The 25,510-nt window shown below is 35.4% G+C and overlaps 4 protein-coding genes across 6 annotated transcripts; 2 read left to right on the top strand and 2 right to left on the bottom strand.

The window, feature by feature from the left end:
• Positions 1-1,081: 1,081 nt before the first annotated feature.
• LOC113863067 (uncharacterized membrane protein YuiD) lies at positions 1,082-3,286 on the bottom strand. The gene is made up of 2 exons (XM_027496467.1): positions 2,489-3,286; positions 1,082-1,453 (listed from the first exon to the last, which is right to left on the bottom strand). The coding sequence occupies exons 1-2, from the start codon at positions 3,083-3,085 to the stop codon at positions 1,292-1,294; spliced, it is 759 nt and encodes a 252-aa protein (XP_027352268.1). The 5' UTR covers positions 3,086-3,286; the 3' UTR covers positions 1,082-1,291.
• A 2,047-nt stretch (positions 3,287-5,333) lies between these two features.
• On the top strand, positions 5,334-6,737 carry LOC113862085. Its single transcript, XM_027495231.1, has 2 exons — positions 5,334-5,387; positions 6,078-6,737. The coding sequence occupies exons 1-2, from the start codon at positions 5,334-5,336 to the stop codon at positions 6,735-6,737; spliced, it is 714 nt and encodes a 237-aa protein (XP_027351032.1).
• Positions 6,738-8,421: 1,684 nt separating this feature from the next.
• LOC113863051 (cytochrome b561 and DOMON domain-containing protein At3g61750) lies at positions 8,422-10,920 on the top strand. 2 transcript variants are annotated; one of them, XM_027496437.1, is made up of 5 exons: positions 8,422-8,699; positions 9,054-9,252; positions 9,745-10,031; positions 10,175-10,481; positions 10,581-10,920. In XM_027496437.1, the coding sequence occupies exons 1-5, from the start codon at positions 8,463-8,465 to the stop codon at positions 10,583-10,585; spliced, it is 1,035 nt and encodes a 344-aa protein (XP_027352238.1). In that variant the 5' UTR covers positions 8,422-8,462; the 3' UTR covers positions 10,586-10,920. The 2 variants fall into 2 exon arrangements, with proteins under 2 accessions (XP_027352238.1, XP_027352237.1); XM_027496436.1 differs by having other exon boundaries at positions 9,054-9,447.
• Positions 10,921-11,383: 463 nt separating this feature from the next.
• Positions 11,384-25,230, bottom strand: LOC113863747 (protein TSS-like). 2 transcript variants are annotated; one of them, XR_003504557.1, is made up of 25 exons: positions 25,100-25,230; positions 24,710-24,820; positions 24,405-24,466; positions 23,642-23,734; positions 22,405-22,477; positions 22,097-22,318; positions 21,957-22,024; positions 21,743-21,874; positions 21,605-21,646; positions 20,930-21,454; positions 20,669-20,829; positions 19,728-20,256; positions 19,554-19,616; positions 19,355-19,456; positions 18,628-18,942; positions 18,057-18,149; positions 17,844-17,945; positions 17,624-17,728; positions 17,245-17,378; positions 16,697-16,880; positions 16,286-16,417; positions 15,902-16,014; positions 14,719-14,806; positions 11,885-14,418; positions 11,559-11,711 (listed from the first exon to the last, which is right to left on the bottom strand). XR_003504557.1 is itself a non-coding variant. In XM_027497433.1 (24 exons), exons 2-24 carry the CDS (start codon positions 24,768-24,770, stop codon positions 12,313-12,315), a joined length of 5,505 nt encoding a protein of 1,834 aa, XP_027353234.1. In that variant the 5' UTR covers positions 24,771-24,820; positions 25,100-25,230; the 3' UTR covers positions 11,384-12,312. The 2 variants fall into 2 exon arrangements, 1 of the variants encoding a protein (XP_027353234.1); XM_027497433.1 differs by having other exon boundaries at positions 11,384-14,418.
• Between the last annotated feature and the right edge of the window lie 280 nt (positions 25,231-25,510).

Raw genomic sequence — 25,510 nt, 5'->3', positions numbered from 1 at the left:
TTACATATTTTTTATATTTTAAAATAATAAATTATGTGCTCTTTATTTAATTTTTATTTTATAAAATAAAAAACATTAAAAGGATGATCAAGAAGATATAAAAGATTATATTTTCTAAAAATGTACTGCTTGACAGGGTTGGCAACATAGCAAGTTCTTTCTTAAATCTAATGTCACTATGTAATTATACGTATTTTAAATTGAATTACTTAGTACCTAATTTCAATATTCAAATCAAATTAGGGTAAAAGCAAGCATTTGCCTTCACTTGGACATGCTGGTGTCATCTCATCAGTCATCACTTACGTGGTAATGGATGGAGGGTGGGTGGTGTCCAATTTGGATACTGCTGTACTTTGGTCATATCTCGCAGGAGTGGAATCAAACTACTACTCAGAAATGTTTCTTTTTAAGCAATCGTTCTAGGTCAGCCATCATCTCCTAACGCTTGCCTTTTCCTTTCTACACACAATAATAATAATAATAATAAGGAAATTGAGCAAAACAGATATTTTATGTTTTCATATATTTGGATCAAAAGTGGTTTTCTAAATCTCTCTGATCATAGTCAATGTAAGTGATAATCCTGACTGAGACGAGTATATATTAATTCATTTATTGAATATATTTGGGCTTCACTGTGTATAAATATTGTGATACAAACTGTTTCAATAATATTTTGAAGTTCAATTTATTTCGATACTTTCGAGCTAACGTCGAAGAGTCTTATCCTTGTGGTGCTAAAAAGTTAACTTAGTGGAGGAGGAATAAGTTGATTTGGCCAGCTCCAACTTTCTGTCTTCAGCTAAAGCTCAAGAAGAAGGAACAGGTGGAGACGCAATTCTATCACTGGAAATTGAATTATCAACAAGTTATTTACTATTTAGATTTGTTGCTACGACACATTTTTCATTTCTGTTCCTTTTGCTTATTTTATCGAATAAATGAACTTTAAACTGCAAGACGGTATAACAAACAGTAAAAATTTAAAAAACTAAGTTCCGCAAACTACTTCACCAACAAAGATATATAACCCAGTTAAATGCAGTTAAGTGAGAACAAGGGGAGCATTTGAGGCAAGGTCTAAATGGATTTTAATGATGAGCCTTCCAGTGTAAGACACTGGAGAAAAAAATATAATTTACATTCTACTCATGTCATGCTGAGGTATTTGTACTTGAATACAGTGTACAGATTAAGCAGGCCATGCCATATACCAGAAGGCTGCATCGGAGCAAATAGTATGTTATTGTTATGAATACAGTTTGTCCAAAACTGGCAACACAATCACCTAAGCCCTCACTACGCAACCTTGACAACAGAAACAGGCTACTAAAAAGCCAAGCAGAGCACCAGCAAAAACTTGAGATGGAGTGTGACCTAGAAGTTCCTTCAGCTTCCTTTCACTAATTGGATGCCCTTGAAACAGGTCAGCCACAATCAAATTAAGCACCTGTGTCCAGCCACACAATTTTCTGATTAAAGATTTTCTTTCGAAGCAGAAGGTAAACACAATCAAATTACTACATAGAAATCGGACAAATGACAACAGATCTCTCCTACCATTTAAGTTAGATATCCTCCTAACCTAAGGAACAATAGCAGTAACAGACATTGCAGTACACCGGCTCAAAATTGTACAAGTGAAAGTTTCTAGGTCTTTGACATTTCTGGTAAACCAAAACAAGGGATGCTTAAATTCAAAATTTTATTGTCATAGAACAAATATGGAATGTAAATGATAAAAGATACAATATATGATGATTTACAAAGCAAGAAAAGGTCAAGATTTTCACACCTAACTGATAGCTTAGGAACACTAGTAGACATTTGGACATAAATATCAACATGCATGGTTGTTTCCAATTTAAGTAAAAATAATACCCTCCCACCACCCTACCGTTAGAATAGCATACTTCAAAAGACAAAACAAGAAGAGTACAACATAAAAGAGCAACCTATTAACACAGAAGCAGCACTTTTGGTGACATAACAAACCCTACCTAGTTCAAGGGGGATAGTTTCTTCTGGCAATCTAAGTTCAGCTTTGTTTTACAACAGCCTCTAAAACCTCAAATTAACAGTCACCAAGCATCCAACATATCAGAAAACAAAATATTTGCAAATCAACGAGTGATTTCTTTCAGCAATTTAAAATTAAAGGTTCCACATCCACAGAAAATAAAAGGTACATTCAAGGATAATGCCTCCCGATGCGAATATAATATACATTTGCATCCACTAAACACCTGTTAGGATAGGCAGTTGAGAACCAAACACGCGTTGAGGAACGTGCCAAACATACTAGTAACTTCCATTCCCACTCTCATTCGATTTTTTCTACTATTAGAATTTTGAAAAGAAAAAAATCCCCATATTTACTAAATTCTATGCAAACATTATCCGTAATAGTATTCATGAAAAAACGTTATTCCTAGAAACACAATCATCATATGCCTTAAAACAAACGCCAGAGGAAAATCAGTACCTGAGCTTGCATGCCAGCATGTCGTCTAACACCAATTGCATCATACATGACAATAAGGCTAAACCCCAAACACACCGGAAAGAGGGAATCGGCGACGCCGTGACAGAGTGCGACGGAGGTGGTGAGGGCGGTGCAGAGAGCAGAGTGAGAAGAGGGCATTCCTCCGGAGGCAAAAAGAAGTCTCAAATCCCATTTCCTTTCAACGAAGAAATTCAAGAAAACCTTAATGGACTGGGCTATAACCCACGCCAACAACCCCGAAACGAAGGTTGGGTTCGCAGCCAATGTAGCAACGAATGGACTAAACCGAAGTTTGGCGTTGGCCGTTACGCTCAAAAGAGCCACACCCAATCCTCCGTTCTGCAAATAAAACCCTTCTCCATCGGAAACCCTTTTCTGGGGTTGCAAATTAGTCACCTTTTTTATGGTTTGGAGTAGTGGGAAGGAGAGCCAGATGGGGTTTCTTTGAGGATTGGAGTGCTGGGATTTTGCAGAAGAAGAAGGTGTGAAGTGAAAGAGGGATGAGTTAGTGGAAGGGAAAAGAGGGGTGCAATTGAATGGTTTGGGTTTGGGTGTTAGAGAGAGGAGAGAGTCCATGAGTTGAGGTTTCTGTGTTTTGGTTCAGTCAGCATTGCAGATGCAGATACAGAGAGAGGGAAAGAAAAGAAGCGTCGAAGCAAACTTGAAATGAAGTTTATGTTATGTTATGTTGTGGGGATAAGAATGTGTGTGTAGGGCATGCTCGAACCTTTGTCTCTGTCCCTGTTTCCATACCGTGCGTTCCTTCCTCTGAGAGGTAGCATAATTTATTGGACAAATTACGCATATTCGTTTCAAGGTAGGACTGGCCCACGTTTATCTTCTGCTAATTGGGTACCTTAGTGCATAAATATTCTGATTTTTGTGATTCTGATTACCATTTGTTTAGCTTTTTTATACATTTTAATGAGAATAATGTTAATTAGTACCTAATTCAAAATTTGTTTAAAATATTATTATTATTATTTTCAAAATAAAAATGTTTATTAATATTTTTTTAATATTTAAAAACATCCATTACCAAGAGTCTTGTATTTTTTGTTATTGGTCGAAAAAAACAAGACTCTTGTGTTTTTGAATGGATCATGGTGCCGTCTTTAACCCAATAGGCATGGGTTTTGGCCCATGTTTCAAGTTTATATGTGAGCTATAGGGTTTTGGTCCACTCTATTTAATTAATTATTTTGTCAACTCCCCTTCTATTTTTCATCCAAAAATATCTCTTGATGGTTAGGATCAAAACAAAAGTATTTTCTCATGTGGAAAGGAAAAAAAATAGTATCGTGTATAAGCAAAAAAGGCATCTAAATTTTAATTATTATTTTCTTCATTAAATTAAAGTGAATTAAGAAATTATATAGTAAAAACAAGGGATATTCCTACTATGAGTTGAGATAGGTTTAGTTTAGTTTCTATTCAATCCAACATTTTTGATATTATCTATTCGGAGTTTAACTTAATTCAACTAATACACGAAATGAGATCAAAGTCAATTTGATTTGTCAATACAACATATAAATGTTAACATTGTATATGTTTAAATTATATAATTAACAATGTATGAAATTAAAACTAAAATACACTTTATCATATTATCAGTATATAAATATTAAAATACATATTTAAAAAAAACATAAAATATTATATCAAATTAAGAAAAGCAATTCAAATTATAATTTAAATTCATTTTTAAAAAACTGTATCAGCATTTTTTTAATGTCTATAAAGTAAGAAACTATATTTCACAATTTTCACTGCTCTATTACATGAGAAGTTTTCACTTTCTTTTTTTCCAAAACCCTTTTTCCTACCTAATACAAACAGACCCTCATCTAATTTTCAAAATTCAAACTAAAAAAAAAATTGATTGACAACACAATGGGCTTGAAAAGCCATGGATGACCACAAAATATAAGAAAAAGCAAAACTCCGATGGAGGTGCCGGGAATCGACCGTGCCTCTCGCATGCAAAGCGAGCGCTCTACCATATGAGCTACACCCCCGATGACATTTTGCTATTGTTTATAAATTATCATTTTTTTCTTTTATTTTTCATTCTTTCATTTTTCGTCTAAAAACTGCACGTTTGAGTACGATTTTGGGCCATGTCCATTGTTTCACTCAATCAATTTTTTGGTCTAGTTATTACTACAATTTGAGTATGATTAAAAATTTTAATTTTAATTTCAATGAATTTTAAAAATACCTATGGGGAGAAACTAGGATTAGAGAAGGAGTAAAAAATAGGTGGAGAAGCATAGAGAAGTATTGACTTTATAGTTGCAAATTAGCACCTGTAAGTATAAAAGAAAAGTTATCAAATTAACAAATAGCTGTTTCTTTATCTCTTTATTTCACAGTAGATTAGCTGTTACAGCTTCATAAATTAGATTATTTATTAACGACATGTTTGGGGGTATTTACAAGGCAGGGGGTGAAGGGAGAGAAGCCGAAGCTCAGTCACAAGTCAAACGTCAATAGTCAAACGCGCTGACTTAAACAGTGTGATGCTTATTTGGAATTGTCACAAATTTAGCGTTAGAATGGAACAGAAATCCCCTATTTTCTGCCACACCGCGGTTTTGACTACGGTTTATGCGTAACCCCATTTTAGCAAACACGCAAATATGTTTCATTTTTTGAGACATAAAACACATAAATAAGTTCTACAGCTAGTAACCAACGTGCATCTCATTTACATGCACTTTCTTTGCGTCATTTTTCTAATTACTTCAAAGCTTGGAGTTTTCGAATAAAGTTTTCTCATATTTCTGGGGCATTGTTCATCATATCTTTTAACAACGTAATGGAATGGTCTGCAACATGGGCTACAAGGGCTTACCTCGATGCCCTTCATCTGGTATTCATTCACCTGTCCAGCATTTCCCTCTCTTACATATATATATATTGGTATTCAATGCTTGCTTAATTTTGGTGGGTATTTCCCATATTTTCCTCTTGTACGAACATGCTTTTCTATTTTTCTTGAACAAGAACATAAATCAATGATCATCCGGCGGATTCCATAGTTTTTAGTTTACACACGTGTTGCATCATTTTTTTTACTCTCAAATTAGTTATTTGCTTCTTCTTTTCAATGCAAGAATCAAATGTAGAGAGTATGGTCCATGAACATGCAGGTGAAAGAGATGACCATATATTCTAAGACTCTGAGCTCTATGAAGGTTGCATTTGGATTTTCAATTTCTAGCGTGCCCAACAAACATGTTAAGAAGTATTAATATATCTTAATAAATATTTTAAATTAATATAAAAAATATGTATTAAATAATTTTTAAAATTTTAAGATGATAAATATTTTTATTTCTAATAAAAAATAATTTTTAAATTTTCAACACATGTTATCGGTCACAAGTTCGAAAAAACTCGTTGGATTTTATAATGAGTACAGACGAGCAGAAAGCTAAGTAGAAATCAAATTCACACACAATTTAGGGGTGCTTCAAATGGAAATGTCATATTAAGAATTGGATGGTGACTTGAAAGAAAAATAAAAATGCTAGCTCATCTAACTCCTTGCTCTTGACAGTGTAACAATCATGAAAGACAATATGGCTCTTGGAGAGTGCAAGAACCAGGAAGCAATGAATTTGTATCAGCATTAGCAGCAGGAATGAAAGCAAAACTTATAGTAGAAGTCACATCTGGAGCTTCTCCATCAACAATAGCCCTCGCAGCTGCTGCAAGACAAACTGGTGGCAGGTTGGTGTGTATTCTACCGGAACCAGACCTTGATGAGTCCAAAGAAGTGATTAGGAACTCAGGTCTTAAAGACCAAGTAGAATTTAGAACTGAAGACCCATACAAGCTATTGCCCTGCTATGAAAATATTGATTTCTCCTTGGTTGATTGCAAAGATGAAAAGTATGCAAGGCTTCTCAACTTGCTAGATGTCAATCCTACGAGATCTGTAGTGGTGGCAAACAATTTGGCTGATCATGCAAAAGGGTTGGGGGGCTATGTAAGAAGAAAGGATGATAAAGTGGCTGTAAGATCTCTGAAGCATCCTATAGGGAAAGGTATGGAAGTTACTATGATTTGCAAGAATGATGAAACTGATAAGAGACTTGGTGTTAGAGGACATCGTTGTAGAAAAAGGAACAAGAGTAAGTGGGTTGCCAAGTTTGATGAGGAGAGTGGTGAGGAACATATATACAGGGTTCCCCAGGTTGACTTGTTCTGGAATTAACATTGCATCTTCCAGATGCTACTAGAAAATAGTTGCAACTGTTGCACCTTTGGTGTCAAAGTGCTAAACATGCTGTTGCGAATAATACAATGCATGTTTGATTTTAATTTAACTTTTAAGGGGAAAAAAAAAACTAGATTTTTTTCAAAAGCTCTCGCATAAATTGTGATTATAAGTTGTGTTAAATACAAAATAAGCTGATCAAAAGCACACAGTTAAGCCCTGATCAGCTTGAATAGTATATGACTATATGAAGTTAACTACTGGAGCAGAGCTCCTGTTTACCTTCTAAGCCAATCTTTTGTAATTCAACCATACTTAGGAATCAGTCTGCAGAATGTATCAAACAGTTTATAATGAACTCGGCCTTAAAACTACAGTGTTATTACATAGTGTTAATTAAATACTCCTGCTCATAATGCTACAGAGTTGATGACCATAAGAGAAATTGAGTTACTACTATTTAACATATGACAAAGGCTAACCAGTATCCTTAAAGAATTAAAAGTAAAAAAATTATTGAAAAAGTGAAACAGGGTACTCTTCTGATTTCGAAATTCAACCCCCAACGTAATTTTCAATGAACATTTTCTATTTGTTAATTCCTTTACTAGTACCCTAAGGGAACTGGTTAACAGGGCACTTAACATGTCACTATGTCATAACTAATTAACCAAATACAACTACAGTATGAAACAGGAATACATTTAGCACGTGCACGTTTCTTATGCTTTTGAAGACTTTACTGTGGCTTATTATTTTATACCTAAATCACCATTGTCCAACGTAAACGTCAATGCTAAATGATAATGTCTGAAGTGGGTGCATTTTTTAGATTCTTTTCGATCTAATAATTGTTTTTCTTACAGATACCGTTATGTACCAATCCACTTCGTATTCCGTGCCATTGTCAATAGGCTACTATAACATCAATAAGCATAAACGTTACATTTTATCCACATGCACGCCACAAAAGATAGACCAAGAAACGATCCATGACTTGGTAAACACATTAAAAAAAAAAAAACAAATAAATAAATAAGGCTTGTCCGAATAAATAAATCATTGCATGCTCCATATCTTAGTAAAGGCCATGGAGCCAATCCCTATTATAAAACCGGAGCTAAAGTCAAGAACAGGTTCATCTATCTACATCAAAGTTGGCCTGTTCCAAGTTGTTCCACTGCTGGCCAACGCAAGCAGACCTTTTTCTGTTAGGAGGAGGTAATTTTCTTCAGCTTTTAGTTCTATTTACCCCTTATTTTACCAAACAATGTTAACTAACGTATACTTTCTCTGTTTTATCTTGTTACTGAAGATATCCCCGGATAAGATAACAAGACAAAAGTTAATTTTTACGGACACCCAGATGCCTATAATTTTCTTAAACATTTATGGTTATTGAAATTTGAATTCTTTTTCACATTTTTGAATATATTTACTGGAGTATGAATGAACACTGTTCATAGAAAAATCAGTAAAAAGCTCCAATCCAAAGGAAAGAAATGCAGTTGGAAGTGGAGTTCTCAAGAATAGAAGGGGATGATGATGATTACTTCCCGGTACCAACCACTATCCCCACCACCAACCACCAAATTCTAACCTTCAAACGCAAGAGACTAACACCTCTCAACTGCCTTGTTAGATTCACATTGCCTCTCTTATTCTTGAGCTTTGTAACTACCATTGTTGCAAACATTGGATCTCACTGGATCGAGTCTATGAATGGCAAAGCCAAGATCTTGGACTCAGATATGGCCGTCTTTTGTCAGGGCGTGTATTCTTATTCTTGTCTTGAACTTCAAGATCATAGCATTAGCGGATGACAATGGAAGCAGCGATTATGCATCAGAAAGTACGTGCAAGAACACAAATTATCAAATTTTCCTCCCTCCACCATATCAGAATATATCCTATTCCTCTACGATATGCAAACCTGTTTGGCATACATACGAATTGAGGGTTAGTTCAAGTTGAAATGAATTAAAGTTCTAATGCTTGCTTGTAGGTTCTATTCTAACATGCTTGGTTATATATATATGTATATATATATATATATATATATATACTCAGTTACTTATTGTTTTTCTCTCGAGTAACTATACTGTTGAAACTTATTATTATGATCTGCTTTTGGTTCAGGGTGGCATCATTTTTGTTTAACATGATTTTGGAATTATCATGTTTTATGATCTTTATCTAAGAAGTGAGACAACTGCTCCAATTCTAAAATCTAGTTATAAATTAGTGATTTATTATTATTTGAATGTCATGGTTGTCCCTTTGCATCTAAATTGTGGAGAGATTTTGTTGCAGTACACTAAAAGCGGTGATACCACAACTGTCATATTATCTGCTCCCTACACTGTTGGGTGGGTGGGAATTGGATTTTCTAGAGATGGAATGATGACTGGTTCCAGTGCAATGGTGGGATGGATTAATAAACATGGTCATGCAAAAATCAAGCAATTTTATCTGAGGGGTAGGAAGCAATCAGAAGTGATTGTGGAAAAAGGTGAACTGCCTCTAAATAATGTGCCTCCCGCTGTGGCAACAAATGGGGCCGAGATTTATATAGCGTTTCAGCTGGAAACGACAATTCCATTTCGAAAGCAACCAATTTTATTGGCTTTTAGTACTAAACATCCGCAGAACCACCATTTGTCCAAGCATGATGACAAAACAGCTGTTGTGTTTGATTTTTCTTCAGGTGCAAAATCAGATGAGCCATTTTATTATAATTTTGATTTATTGTTCCACAAAAGCCAGCGATATTTCCAACCTTGTCGGCTAAGTTTTTTTTAAAACGAAATTTCCACTGTAATTTCTTTCAACAAAAAATAAAACACTTCAGTGAACCACATTTTACTACAAAATAATTGAAGTTAATTCAAACAAGTCCATTTTTTTCATCCCAAAATCGATACAGATGCCTTTTTTCATAGGACTTGATGTAATCTACGTAGCATATACTATGATAAAAACTTGACAATTATACTTCTTGCAGGTTCTACTGGTCCCGTATCTAATGGGTTAATTAAGATGAGGAAAAGCCACGGAATAGTGGGTATAATAGGGTGGGGTCTAATCCTTCCTGTGGGAGCAATTATTGCAAGGTACTTCAGGCATAAGGATCCCCTATGGTTCTATCTCCACTCAATCATTCAATTTGTGGGCTTTGCATTTGGTCTTGGCACAGTCCTTCTTGGATTACAACTTTATAGCAAAATGCATGTCCACATACCAGCTCATAGAGGCATAGGCATCTTTGTCCTTGTGCTAAGTATTCTTCAGGTCTACCACTGACTCTTATAATACTCTGTCCACATACTAAGTACAACTTTAAATGACTTAAAAGCTAGATAATTTTAGATATATGCGTTCTATATAATTTTAAGTGCAATTTTGAACTGACATTTAAAGCTATGTGAGTTCAGATATTGGCATTCTTCTTGAGGCCAAACAAGGATTCCAAGATTCGAAACCTTTGGAATTTGTACCATGGTTGGTTTGGAAGAATGGCACTTTTTTTTGCAGCCTTGAACATAGTGTTGGGGATCCAAGCTGCAGGAGCAGGGAATGATTGGAAGGGAGGCTATGGATTCCTCGTTAGCATCATACTTATTGCAGTTATCGTTCTGGAAGTATTGGCATATTTGAAAAGGTCAGAGAAGCGTTCTCTTCCTTCCACTTTCCAAATGGACTCAGTTGGGGAAGCTACCTTTCCTAGTAATCTACCTAAAGGTACATATTCCCTTGTTTGATATTCATCTGTTTACTGAAACTTCTGTTGAAGAAGGAACATATTAATTCAATGTATCATATACCACTTTGATGAAACAGGTTAAATGTGTCGGCTCCTAGTTTTGCACTCGTACAAGAAGTGTCAGTTGTCTCATTCACCAGTTCAAACTAAACCTCGTCCTCCTGCATGTGAACTGAATTGTGGAGCTTTCTTGATGTAGATATGTGGTCAGCTAGAAGTTTGCTAAGATGGACAACCCTAACGTTTGGCTTCCTCACTTGAACTTTTTTGCTTTCTTCATTGGGTTTCCTCAGCTGCTTAATCAGGAATGTAATGCCTGCGTTTGCATCTATATTTTGTTGTTTTATAAAATGTGATGAAATTTGAGGATTGGATCGGGGGGTGATCATGTGTGGATTAAATGAGCACTTTTGTGGCACCGAATATTGATCTTGTTAGAAATAGGTAACCCTTCTTCATGACATTGATCTTCCAAGAAGGGCTTGCAATAGTCCTTTGAAATTGACTGAAACACAGAGCCGTACACGTCAAAATCTAAAGGCATACAATCTTCTAGTCCCTAGAGATTGACAACGTTGTTGCGTACCCATGGCAATCAGTAGGTCGATATATTGTTCAGCATGCAAAAATCAATGCCAAGTAAGCGTAATTCCTCAACCTCTTTATACGGAAAATAAAAGTTTTAAGTTTTATTCACAGATATAAATCAAAATAATTCTTGCTGTTTAAGTTCGCTTGTTCCGTAAAATGTAATTTTGAGATACCTAGTTTTCTTGTTATATTTGAACTGTAGAAGCAATGTTTCATAATTTTTTAAATTGTACACAGTAAGTGCACGAAGATAGATGAAATCTGCGCATGCATACACTAACTGACGTCAGATAAGAGTTCAAACTTTTGGGTTTTTGTATCCAAAAACACGATCTTCATGGATATGTTCTATCACATGATTTCAATTGTAACAATCAAATATCAAATCAAACACCAAAAGAAAACCACTAAAACACAGCAAAATATTAAGAAAGAAAGTATATACTAATGAACCAAAATAATTTAAAAGGCCATTGGCAATGATGTAACAAAGAAAAAAATTAGAAACGATCTTTGATCCTTCAGTATATCAAAATTGATCTAACTACATAATGAACCAAGGTTGTCACCTCCAAGGCGCTCCTGAAACCCCAAAACACTAGCAACAATCCTGCAACCTGAACATGATTATTAGCATTTGTTCTACAGCAACTCCAATATGATTTTAATTCACAAGAACATTTCCACGCCCTAACTAGTCAACAAATAATGTGCCCCAGTGCATTCTAGATGATATAAAACCGTGACTTGTTCGAACAGAGGAATCAATAAAACAATACAGGTGAAGTACCTCAAATTGAGAAAGTATCACATCCTCCGTCTTCAAGAAAAAAAATCTGTAAGGTCAGATCTGATTTCCGTGATGAAAAGGCATTATTGATTCAACTAAAGTTACTTCAAACAAGGAATGATACATTCTTTTTTATGAGAGCATGTTTTGTTTGGGGGTATGAGCCACAATGAATAAAGTATACAACGTTATCTTCCCTCACCAAAAGTTTAACTTCTGCAAAATTAAAGGCTTAGGAAATAGAATATCAGTCTGAATCTTCCCAAAAGGCAAGAAGCCATACCACATGGCTACCTGCAGGGAAATTGTAATCGAGTTCCAGAAATAATCAAAATATTGCATCTCCTTTTGCATGTGAAATTATGAGGTATCTCCTTTATCAGCATTAATTATGCTACATTTCATCAGTAACAACAAAGAATAGTGGTTTAAGCAGTAGCTGTACAATCTTTTCTAGAAGACAAGTTGATGGATTTGGGAGCATCACTTCCTCTGACTACGCGGTTATAAATAACTTTAAATGACTGCGAGCCATTAGGTTTAGTTAGCAAACTTATTGGCATTCTTAGCGTCTGCTTTCGGTTTCTTCTTCCCCTAATCAAAATGCTTAAGGTTTTCTCACCATCCATGTTCTTTTCACTTCTGCTAGTGTTGTTATTCAAACCAATGTTATGATTTGATTTGATCTCAGCATTTTCAGACTCATGAAAATTAGGGTTACCATTTTCCTTTACACTTTCTGAATGAACTCTACTCACTTCATCTTCACTGGTCTCTGATTCTAAGGCTTCCACCTGTTTCTTAATTTCAATGACATTACTAATGCCCTCTGGCAGAACAAAAGCTGAACTTGAATTTTTAGAAACATGACACTGTTTTTGTGGCTCCAAAATGGGATCAGGGATTGGTTTGATGACAGGTGCTGGAAGAGGGAATTCCACAGGACAACAACCAGGCCAGACAGCATTGGGACCAAAATTAGATACAGTTGGGTTCATACCACATTGCCATGTGAACTGATTGACATGAAATGCACTGGTAGTTACTGGAAAGTTGTTAGATGGTATTGATTGAGGTTGGGTATAAGGAGGATAGATAAATGGCAATGGCTGTATCATATTTGGTGATGGTGGAGGTGATGGGTATGCATGGTGAGGCGAGGAACACATTGGGGTAACTGCAGGTAACACTGTAGCAGGTCCATGGTGAACATTCATATTTAATGGCCAGGGGCCAATCGGTGGAACAGCACCAGCAGCAGAAGGAAGAGTTGTATTCACAGCAACTGGTGCAGCACGTGCAATGCCTGGTGACGGGTTGAATGGAGCTGCAGATGCAGATAACTTCTTACATGGGATGCCCTGGGCATCACCCTGATTTGACGTAGATACACTAACTCTTAAATCTTCACCTTCTTGTGAGATGGCATTTGTATGAATGGGGAATTCAAAACAGTCAGAGCTACTTGTGTCAAGTTCTAGTTTGTGAGAATCCACAGGATCCTCCGCTGGATCAATCATTAAAATATTATTACTTGCTTCATGAACCTCAACATCCACAGATTCAACCCCCTTATCACTCTCAAAATTGTCTTGCACAGCATCAGTAAACTGCATCTCTTTCTTCTCAGAAACTATACTATCTTGTGAATCATCAACAGAATCTGGAAAAGAATCATTGTCCTTTTCATTTAATGTATCGCTAACCTCTTCTAGGGTTGGGTAAGCATTTGCATATGCTTTATTATCTTCCTCTCCATGTTTTCCTACATCATATTCATGGCTAACAGGAATCTCGTTTTGAGTATTATAGACTTGCAACTTGGAAATTGTCCCAGGAGGAGCCACTGCTACTTCCTTGTATGAAGGAGATTTCCAAAGACTAACTATAGAAGTCTTTACTGGATTGATATCATTCTGTGACAAATCTGACCCATGTTGTGAATAAGAACTGTATAGTTTGTCACCAACTTCTGATGGATCCTTTGCAGTAATCTTATCAGATGCAGACATGGACTTGACCTTGTATGTAACAGCTTTGACCACTTTCCTTCCAAATTTAGTACCTTGGGATTTGCTTACAGTATAATTATCTGCATAAACCCCATGGGATATTGTTCTCTTCTTCACAAAGTAATACCTATTGTTCTGATCACTACTCCTTACACATGGATAGTCTATGTCAGACTCAACGTTCTTCTTCTGATAATAAACTTTGCCAATTGTTGCCCTTCGCTGCTTCAGTCGCTGGCCATTTGAACCAGATGATCTTGGCCGCTGAACTGGTTGCCATCCATCCTCTCCATCAGCATGTGCTTCAGATGAGATTTCACCTGAAATTTGTTGCTCTTCATTGGAGGTTTTTTCTAAAATCGGATGTTCTGAATCAGATGCTGATTTGGTCTCCAGCTCAGCATCTGCATTATCACCTGGTCCAGGTATAAGTACTTCTTCATCTGAAGCCTCTCTTGAACTTTCTTTTGAAGACTCGTCAGAAGTTGCTGAGCCAACATTCTGGCCAGATTCCATCCTTACCTGTCAAATAATTAATTTTTTTATTATATTATATAGGATGAAGATGCATACAAGAGGCAGCAAAAGTAGGTATTACTGCAATTATTTAAAATGTTGAACCTTCATGAAGTAACGGTTCATTGGTCAAGGCTAAAAAAAGTGGTGCCATTAGGTATCTGATTTCTCTATTGCAGTTTCTCATTCTAACTATAGACTGAATTTCCTGAAGCTTATTCCACGTTTTTTGGTTTTTATATCTTAGAGCATTGTAAAGAATTTAGAAGGGTTAAAATTATTAAGAACAGTAAATCTGCATCATACCTTTGTTATTTGGCTTCTTCTCTTTACAGCAACATCTCTCCCTTTAGGATCATGATTAGGATTAATGTAGTCCAGCAAATCCGACACACTGAAGAATTCCAAGGGAATATAAGAAATCAGCATAATATTTTATGCCAGAATGTATAATAGATATATAACATTTACAGGCATTCTAAATTTGGACAAGTCAACAGGAAGTTATGACACTTTACAGATCACATATGCTAGATATTTTGGACAGGAGTTTGTGACATAAATAGATCAGAATCTGAAACACAAAACTTCAAAAAACACCTGGACACTTCAAATTTTGCTCTGTTAGTGTCCAGGCCCATATCACAACCTACGTCCATGTGAGAGTCTAATTGTCAATGCTGTTTTAGAATTGGCATTAAATGATCGTTGTCCATGATTTCAAGCATCATAAAGAAGAAAGTTCATTATAAATCAACAAAATTGGGTAAGTTCCCACAGGCCATAAGAATAGCAAGAGAACAATAAAATGTATTTGCAATCATTGACAAGAAACATCAAATAGTTCCCAATAAAAATAAATATTACAATCTCCAAATAAAAACTTAACAAAATTTCTCCTATGAGTAGGGGAGGAGAGGAAATGGGTTACCTCAAGTAGATTTAACCTATGTCCCAAATCTAAGGCCTAAGCCTACCCTATCACATGACTAGGTCTTTCTTTAAGGTCTGACCTGACCATTTCAAAAGCTGAGTCTAGCCTAAAAATCTATTTAAAAGCCTAATTAGTAGCAAGTCCTTTTAAACAATCAAGCAAACCTACCTCTAAATAAGCTAATGGACCTAAGTTATGTAGGGTAACAATCCTTTAAATAGACCAACAAATAATAATCTTGAAAAATTTATAATAAAGATTTCATACAATAATAATAATATTATTATATTATTTATATTTACTTAAATAGATCAGATTGTTAGGCCTAAAAAGCTTTTTGAATGGCCTAAAGCCTAACCTTTTAATTAAAATGGTTTTTAAAAATGCTTTAACATAACTTGTTTTATAAACAGGCTTGGCCTAGGCCTAACGCAGGCTAGACCACAAGGCTTATTTCCATCCTTACCTATGAGGTTCATCAAAAGATACCTATACATGAGTAATAATAGCTAATAAAGAAACAGATCCAAATGGCCAAGGACAATTCCACTATACCTTAGGTGGCCTTTGCTAGCAATTGATGTATCAGGCTTTCGAGTACCATTTCGCGCAGCTTCTTGCTGTTCAAAAGCCTTGGACTCAAAATACTCAAGCCAAGCAGCAGCATCCTGTGGCATTTATCACAAAACTTTAGATTATACCAAACTGTAAAAATTCTTTCTGAGACCATTAACAAATATATGTTTGATGAAAATGACAATGAAAGAGATTATAATGGTGATGCAAACTATTCAAACACAATCTTGCCACATCATTTAAGACTTCAATCTACCAACAATACATCAACAAAATTGTGTTGAATTATGTTTGTTATTTCCTCATCTTCTGAATCATTAGGAGTTTACAGCACATTGAACATACTTAGATGTGACAGTATACCTGTGTTCGCAAGTCATCTGGACCAAGTTTTGCCCGCAGAATTCTTAAAGTTGTTTGCTCATGCTGCACACTCAAAGGATATGCTTCCATCAATGAGAGTGCTATTGCTATTGCATGATAACTTGCAGCCGTCTGCACAGATTCAAAATCCAAGAAATATACAGATTAGAAAGCAAAAATGAGAAGTGCTATAAGTTTGGCATTTCTGATGAATTTATATAATTACAGTATGCGCAGGAACTAACCTATATACAGAATATTTGAAGAATTTCCAAAGGTTTCAATCTCATTAACAGAGCCCAAGTTATATTTTTACATTTCATGCAAAATTCAATTGAGAATTCAAGTAAAACATTGTAAATGAAGGATCGCTCAAAATTAATCAAACTTGGCAAAAGCAAGAAGTAAAACCTGAATATGATCTGGACCAAGTAACCTTTGGTTGCACTTTAAAGCTTTGTGAAGATATCTGAGAGCAACATGTACATTTCCTAGACCTTCCTCCATCATAGCCACATTAATGTATGTTGCAGCAGTGTTGGGATGAGATGGGCCACAGGTTAGATGCAGAAGATATAAAGCACGCTTTACATACCTGATTGATAACATTTGTAGAGCCAATTAGAAAACAAATGAAATAAATCAGCACAAAAATTAAAACAATTCATCGACACTCAAAAAACTTGAGAGCCATATTCACTATTTCTGCAATGGTTATCATTAATTTTGTGCTGTTAAGAAAAACAGACTAGCTAATCTGGCTAGATAAACCACAAGAAGTATCAAGTCCTCTCCTTTCTTTGTAATCCCTTTTTACCCAACTAATAAATTATTATTTTCAATTAAAAAAATTAACAGTTAGTCATCATGTCAGGTCAAAAAACCAAACTGAATTTTAATTATGAAAAATCCATGTACACTTATACATCATCACTGTATTACACAAGAATAAAACTTACTTCAGAGCCAGCTCTGTGTGTTGAAGTCGGTAGTAGAAAACTGCAAGATCCCCATAACTCTTCATAGTATCTGGATGATCCAGACCAAGCTCTCTCTCATTAATATCCAGAGCTTTCTGTTGATAAATTGTAGCCTGTGATTGGAGCAAACAACTCAATGATGTGAAATTGAATTTGAAAACCAAATAAATAGAGTATATTAGATATTTTAACAGAAATATGTTGAACTGTAGCCAATAAATAAGTGAATCTCTCACAAAATCACAATTGATCGAATGTTATGTGCTTGACTGTATATGCCATAGAGGTGACAAAACCTACTTTGGTTTTGAATGCAACATACTGCTGAAAACTAAATCCGAATGTCAACAAACAAGACCTGATTGAAGTCTCCGGTGTGATATAAAACTACAGCAAGTAAACTGTATGCTCCCGCTGTCATCCGATGATAGGGGCCACAAACTGCTACAAGCTTGGCAAGAGCCTGTCACCAACAAATTGTTGCAGTCATCATCCAGCAGTACCAAAAGGCACTTGCTATTGAAGCAGATTATCAGAATTTCATACAATCTCCAACAAAGGGCTTTGAAGATAGATACCTTTGTCCCATAGGTAACTGCATTTTCAAGCTTTCCTTTGTCTAAAGCTGTTTTTGATGACTCTAAGAGCTGTCTTCCATCTGCAGATGAGCATGCTGCTTGCTGCAAAGGATTAGAATGTGCATTAGATACAAAGCTTGGGTACATCAACAAATTTCAAGAGATTAAACAAGAGACCTTTCAATCATATGGTCTTCTTGTCTTGTCTATTACCTTGTAAACCGGGACCAAGCTAACAATATCAGATTTGTGAAAGGGAATTGGAGAATCCATATCAAAATCCCTTGGAACAAGCTCAATGCCAACCTAACATAGAAGGTAATGGTAAGAAACAATTGTCAATGAAAAACAACTTAATGGCATTGTCAATGAAACCATAATAACTACAATATATTGACTAATTCAAGTTGGTACATGTGTACATATTGTACCTATACATGTGCATATGGGAAAATCATTGTGTACATCTTTTATGAGCATAACAACACCGGCACCACCACAACAACCAAGTCCTATTCTCCTTTCTAGTCTCCCTCAACCACTCTTTAGAAGGGCATCATTTTTTTATTTCACCATTTTACAAGCAAATAATAATAGTAGTGGTAGTAAAAGATACAACATATCTTAGACAACCTAAAAGTCATAAATTTCCGCATGGGAGTTCTTGCAGATGAAGGGAAAGAGTGAAGGAGGAAAGCTGGTTTGCTGAATTCATAACAATGGTTAGGTTATGCTATCAAAAAACAATACTTTCTTATGCCAATTCTATAGCCACTTCCAGTACCTTATGACATAAGCCACGTAAAATTGCAAACTTCCTCACATCATTATTATTCAAGCTACTAAGATCCCAATCAAATCGTTTCTTCAGAAACATCTCAAGCCATTTCCATACAATGGGGTGCATTTTACTTGATTTATCTAATTCTCTATTTTCAGGAACACCGAGCAGCAAATTTAATGCACCAGCAATGGATGTGGCCATTTTCTCCTTGTCAACAATAGCAATCACTGCCTGCAGGATGTGCTTGAAAGCCCGAACTATCATCTCATTAATACAAAGTGATTGTACATGTGATAGCTTTTCCGAAAGCTTGACCTATAAAGAAATATAAGAGGCAAAAGTCATGCAACATGGAAAAACCTATGTAAATATTAAACTTAAGAAACAAAACCCTTCTTATTTTGGCCATTGTACTTAAAACGCTCAAAAAGAAAGGTGACAGACAGTACAAGTGTAAGAGAAGGATGACAAATACAAGAGTAAGAAATTTGATTGCGAAACATATTTTGTAGTCAATTTTCAGAGCTAGAGTAGTAATTATATTATGCAAGATTATCATATACTTACAAACGTCATGTCATGAATTGAGACTGTAGAAGAATTTTCAAAATGCAAAATATATTCAATGTAAAAAGGATATCTGAAGAGCTTCTTTTCACAGATATCATTATTTATTACGATATTACAACTACACAAAGTACGAAGACAAGTTTAGGGCAGCACTGACAACATGTCCAAGAGAACGCATACGTAGACCCCTTGTATGCATAAAATCAGTTAAGGTACGTCCATCAACGGGAGAGAGTTCCAATGAGCCAAAATCTGCTACCTGTATTGCGTAAAATTAATACTAGAATTGGAATGGTCATAATCTTATCAACTGGAATGAATTTAAGACAACTAGATAAATAAAATCCTATCATTACCAGCTTTGGAAGAGCAACGTCCATGTAATATTTCTGAGACAAGTCAATCAGATCTTGCATTGACTGATAATAACATGACATAATTTAGGTCAGATGCTTGATGTAATAGTCTGGATAGTTTGGTTCAAATACTGGAAAGTAGGGAGATACTTTGTTAGACCAAGAAGAAATTACCTTGCAGTGAAGTGCAGTTCCTGTTTCTTTTAACCCAGTGAAAGCTTCTTCAGATAACATACCCTTCAGCACAAGCTCATCTTCTGCTGCTGTTGTTTCATGCTTCAATTCTACTGAGGGAAATGGAGCACTTTCAGGCTCTCCACTAACAAATACCAGATGAGATTTGGTGTTTTCAGATGCCAATGTCACATTACTTAGATCAGATTTATTTTTATTATTCTTGAGAGCTTTAAGGGGTTTTCCCAGCCCCTCAACTTTCATTTCATTTTTAGCCTTATCCAAAGATGGTTTCTTATCTTTTTCTGTATTGTTTTGGTCTTGTAAATGTTGTATCCAGCATGCTCCCAGTTCCCATCTTATGAAATTGTCCAAGCCATGTTCCTCTTCCTCAAGCTTAGCAAGGCTTTCTTTAATAAGCCTCTCCACTAAAGCATGAGAAACTCCAAGCTCTTCACTCTCTGGGATTTGCATCTGAGTCATTGGTCTATTCTTCTCTGACTGTGTTGAGTTGAGAAGTAGTCTCAAACTGCAAAAAAAACAATAAATAATTACAGACTCAAATATCTTGTGATGAATGAGAATTAAATCAAGGAATCAACCATAGAAAGCCACAACAGGAGTTGTAAAATAAAGAAAAAGGTACCAATATCTACAACCAGAACAAGTTCATTAGTTCAAAATTTCATCAAAAGATACACCCAAATCAAACTTCAAAAGCACATTCTACATACAGTGGCAAAACTTTAAAAAAAATGAATTAGATTCAAATTTTACACCATCTTGTTTAAGAAAAAACACCAAAATCATGGTTAGATCTCATGCACAAACATATTGCTTACTCATGCTGTGGCTCGAGCTAATAAAATTAAAAGTAGTAATACATGATGAGTACATGAGTAATACAAAAACTACTGTAACATTGAATGGTTCAGGAATACCTGTTAATGTTGAGTGCATTGGCACCACCCTCTGGCTGATCAAACAATTCAGTACTCTGATAAGATGAAAAGTTGACATTTTCATTTTCTCCACCCTCAACTTTCACAATAACCACATAACCACAATATCTTACATTAATAATACCTAAAGTGCTAATATCCTGCACACAATGCGAAACATTTATCAGTTACATGAGGGAAAAGAAACAGCACTAAAGCACAACTTTAACCAGTCTTTTTTCTGTGTAATATTTATCGTACATGGGCTGCAGTATTCTCATCAGCGGTAATTCCTTTCAGCAGATTTCTCTCTATTAGATCCTTTTTATTTACTCCAGTAGCTTCAACTCCATCAATTTTGGTATCAACTTTACAGTTGGCAACAGAAGCATCTTTCCAGACTCTAATATTCAAGTCACCTACTCTCTCAGAGTAAAGGATACTATTTTCTGCAACTGAGAAGCTTAAATCAGGTTCTCCCATAACATGTTTAACAGCCCCAACCGCTTGGAAGATGGCAACATCAACAAATAGAGTGTGAAGAAGGAATGCTTTTCTATCACGAACTTGTCTTTCTTCTGCTGTTTTGCAAGGCATAGATGCAATAAATGAAAACTCACTGGCCCAAGGAATCAAATCAAATTGTCCATCCCTTCCTCGACCACCACCATTTCCTCCCCAAATTTCATCCTCCACCGGCAGGGGAGGGAAAACTGATGTTGAGTGCGCTGCAACTGGAGGAACAAGCCATGTGTTGGCTCTGAATCCATAAGGGAGATTCCCAAACTGAAGAGGCGAAAGCAAAAGGGAAACAACAGAACACAAATAAGCACAAAGTCGATCACTCAGAGAGCCAACAGAAGTCATTCTTTCACTATTTATAGTAAGTTACACATTATGAATAAGAAAAAAAACAAAGTAAAAGTTGCTCAGCACCTTGTTACGTTCTGAAAATGCTTTCAAAAGATCGTCATAAGCCTGAAAATTGAGAAACAAAATTGTAAAACTAAACGAAGTTACAACTAACCTAAACACTGACCAAGCAAACATTTACGTAGTGGTAAGAACACTGACGGTATCAAAAGCTCTACCAAGCCGTCTTAACAAATCAACAAGGTTATGATTAAAAATCCTCTGCTTTCCAACACTGTAAAATCCCTTTCTGCAAGCTTCAACGTGCACCACTTTCCCATTGCATAGCTTCACCTGAGCACAAACGAAGATATCTCGTCATTTCTCGCTCCAAAATGAAACAACAATTATCAATGCAAAGCGTAAAAATATTTACATCAAAGGAGAAGAGATGATCCGCCTCTGATATCTCCGGAACCTGTCGTTTCACTGTCTTCTTGATATCTGTGCAAACTCGTCAGTTTCAGACACAGAAACGCAGAGAAGAAATTCAGAGTAAGAGAAAGAGGATTGTACATTGGAGAGGAGGAGTGAGATGCGAAAGAGAGAAGAACTCGTAGAAGCTCCCGAGCCTAGGACACGAGTGGCTTATCTCGCTGTCTCCGTCAACCACCTCCGTCGCCGCCGTTTGAGAGTTGCCATTCTTCGCCGCCGGCGAGTGGCCCAAGTTCGTGGCGCAGGCCACGATATCCAGTAGCCGTCTGACGTGGGCCACCGCTCTATCTTCGTCATAATCCTCTGCCACGTGCCAAATGAGCACGACGTCGTAAAGTTAATTTTTTTAAATAATTTATTGATTATATTTTTAAAAATTGAAAAAATACCTTCGTTCAGTGTGAGGACGCATGGCTTCAGTGCGAACACGTCCACCGGGTCCTTCAATTGTTGCCCTCTAACCTTTTTTTTTTTTTTAGTTACATAGCAAAGCCTTGGTTATGAAACGTGGAGATTATAATAACAAAACATGATTGCAGCAAACTTACACAACTCCTCACGCGAAAATTAAATTAAAAGAGATCATATTTTTCGTTGGAGAAAATGACATTTTTTATATTAAGTGTTTTAATAATTTTGCGATACTAATCAGTCGGATTTTTTTTTTATCAATGTGTATTTCTGTATTTTGAATAAATGTAGGAATCCTTTAGTTTGTATTTTTTAAGAAAAAAATCATTATAATTAGAAGTCATTAAAAAATTAAGTATAAAATTACATATGCAATGCAATGAACGTGACTCAGAAACCCGGGTTTCTTTATTATTATTATGTTTTTATTTTTGTGTGTGTCCGTAACTTCGTTTCTTTTTATATATGATGGTGATAGCTGCATTTAAATTTAGTTGACAGAGCAACATGTCCTTCTTCCAATTTATTATTAAGTGTGATGTTGAATAAATTCTTTAAAAAATATGGATATGATTTTTTTAAAAATAAATCAAAAATATCTTTAACTTTCTAATAAATTAATATTTTTTAGTTTAAAAATACTTATTTAGTTATAATTTTAAAAGATATTTTAGTTTTAAAACAATTTTAAAAAAACACGAGCAAAACTCTGATTATGATCAATAATAAATTTGCAAGTCAATCCCCTCCCCCCTCCCCCAAAATAAATAAATAATGGTCCACCTATATTACATTCTCCTACATATGACATGTGATGTCATTATTCAGATCTTCGCGAGGCCACCGTCCACGTTGAATTCCTGAGAAACATGTCGCTTGACGCTGTACAGTTTTCATTTTCCAAAGATGATGCATACTTATATTGGAATTAGTTGTGGTGCATAAATATTTATAAATTGACACTGTGTATAGTATTAAGTATTATTATTATTATTGTAAAAACAAATACTAAAATATGTTTCACTTTAAATGTAAAAAAAAAAATATCCTTATAAAATCCATGATCAGTACGGCCGTCCGTCTCCTTGGTATATCTCTATCTCATTTCAGCTAATTTACGATGCTTTTAATTTTTTAATATTAAAAAAAAGGAAAGAAATTCAAAGCTCCATGGCAACAATAAATGATTAAAATTAAAGGTACTAACATTATTACCTCGTGTGATAGGGAAAAATTGGTGATATGACAGGTCTCCACATTCACCGATAAAAGCCGACGAATATCTATTATTCTGTCCGTTGATATACCCTGCTTCACAAAATTTGTCAATCGTTTACAACTCGTATTTTGCACCATTTTACAAGAAAAAAAAGTAATAATAAAGTGATGAAAGCTACGTGAGGGATCCTAGATTCATATCAATTACTTATACGCTAAAGACGATAGACTCGGAAGTATAAGAATCAAAATGTAATTTTGGTTTCCATGAAACAGAATTTTCCACACTTTGTCAATACATTAAACGGGTCATCTTCAAAATAACATTTTACTACCTCACGCTTCTACTCGAGGCATAAACTAACATGTGCACGGCAACTGTGAGATACAAATAATAAGCCAAAAAAAGGTAGGTGTTTGGATCGAAAACATTGGTTTATAACTTTGGATGGTTGTTTAGCCTCGCGATAGAGTTGATCAAGTTATAGCTGACACAATTACTAAAACTAATAACAAATTTCAAATAAGTAAGTGAGCTAATAGTTGACACTCCTAATTGGGTTTATAATAATAATGTGAGATATAAAGTTCAGCACTAATGGGATCGATTCTGCTAAAGATGCCCATCACTATCGCGACAGAAAAAGACAGAATGGTTGCCAATAGTCCATACACCAAAATAAAAATTACCAGACATGACAAATATAGCAAACTAAACCTTCTATTAATTATAATCTGTCCACAAATAAAATAAACAAACCTTGAGAATAACATGAGTTCCATCAGAGAGGTTCACAGTGATATCCATTACAACCGGAAGAACTGCGTAATTTCAAGAACAAACTGTTAAATTAACCCAATATGGTTTCAAGATTGGCGCTTATGTAATATGCAATAATTAAGAGCAATTTAATACGGAACTTATATAACTTATGTTATCATATAAACACTTAAGTGTCTGATTAAACTCACGAATATAACAAACATTATCACAATACATATTAAATAATTACTTAATTAAACTGAACACTCGGAGGTCCCAAGATAGGATAAGAATATCGTTACCCTTTTCTTCCTTCTTCTTCTTCTCTCCCTTGCCTTTGCCACGACTGTTTCTTGGTGCCATTTTCGACCTCTTTGAAATTGAAAAGAAAAGTGAACTCGATGCTTCCTGCACTGTATATATACGCAGTACTATAACAAGTCAGATTATATTGAGTGAGATTCGAGAATTATAATACTTTCTATTTCCGAACATAATCCATCAATAGTTTCTTATCTGCATAATTAGTATTACAAAGCGAGAGAAAACTAAGCTTGTTTTTTGTCATTAACACAGTTGAGCACAAGAAAGAGGGAAAGAAGAATGAGGAAAAGAAATGCAGAGAAATTAAGCTTGTATTGGGCAGAGAAGTGAAGACGAATGAGGAAAATATCTGGTAATGAGAAACGAACCAATAGAAGTGCAGGAGTTATTGAAATTGTTGTGAAAGTAGTGATGATGAAACGGATAGGTGGAAGCTATAAATGAGTGTGAACTGTGAAGTGGTGTTTCGGAGGAAAAAAAATGGAGGAGGCAAGCAAAGATATAGAGGGAAGGGAAGGAAAGGAAGTCTAGTGTAGTGTGATAAGGAAGGAAGGGCTCAGATTTAACGCTCAGAAATCAAATTTCATCTAAGCCATCAAAAGGATTCTACACCCTAATTCCAACTTGTTTCATTTTGATTTTTATTTTTTTACTTTAACTCAGTTGTAATTCAGCTTTTCTTTGTTTTATATATTTTCCTTTTTATTTTCGCATTCCCTGATAATGGATGCTGCAGCCTGCACTTGACGTTGTCAGTATTGTCTTCTTCATCCATTTAA

The sequence above is a fragment of the Abrus precatorius genome, unplaced genomic scaffold (assembly GCF_003935025.1).
Source record: "Abrus precatorius isolate BTA unplaced genomic scaffold, Abrus_2018 Scaffold3, whole genome shotgun sequence".
Taxonomy (NCBI): Eukaryota; Viridiplantae; Streptophyta; class Magnoliopsida; order Fabales; family Fabaceae; genus Abrus; species Abrus precatorius.
The sequence above is the reverse complement of the archived record's forward strand: the minus strand, read 5'-3'. Positions and strand labels throughout refer to the sequence as shown.

Bases quoted from the DNA above. Each gene is read 5' to 3' on its own strand.
- LOC113862085 (XM_027495231.1), top strand. From the start codon at position 5,334: ATGGAATGGTCTGCAACATGGGCTACAAGGGCTTACCTCGATGCCCTT. The intron at 5,388-6,077 runs GTATTCATTCAC...TGCTCTTGACAG, and splicing joins ACCTCGATGCCCTTCATCTG to TGTAACAATCATGAAAGACA.
- LOC113863051 (XM_027496436.1), top strand. From the start codon at position 8,463: ATGGCAAAGCCAAGATCTTGGACTCAGATATGGCCGTCTTTTGTCAGG. The intron at 8,700-9,053 runs GTTAGTTCAAGT...ATTTTGTTGCAG, and splicing joins GGCATACATACGAATTGAGG to TACACTAAAAGCGGTGATAC. The intron at 9,448-9,744 runs GTGCAAAATCAG...TACTTCTTGCAG, and splicing joins TGTGTTTGATTTTTCTTCAG to GTTCTACTGGTCCCGTATCT.
- LOC113863067 (XM_027496467.1), bottom strand. From the start codon at position 3,085: ATGGACTCTCTCCTCTCTCTAACACCCAAACCCAAACCATTCAATTGC. The intron at 1,454-2,488 runs GTACTGATTTTC...GGCTGGACACAG, and splicing joins ATGCTGGCATGCAAGCTCAG to GTGCTTAATTTGATTGTGGC.
- LOC113863747 (XM_027497433.1), bottom strand. From the start codon at position 24,770: ATGGCACCAAGAAACAGTCGTGGCAAAGGCAAGGGAGAGAAGAAGAAG. The intron at 24,467-24,709 runs GTAACGATATTC...GAAATTACGCAG, and splicing joins GAAGAAGAAGGAAGAAAAGG to TTCTTCCGGTTGTAATGGAT. The intron at 22,319-22,404 runs GTATTTTTTCAA...GGCACGTGGCAG, and splicing joins CGTCCTCACACTGAACGAAG to AGGATTATGACGAAGATAGA.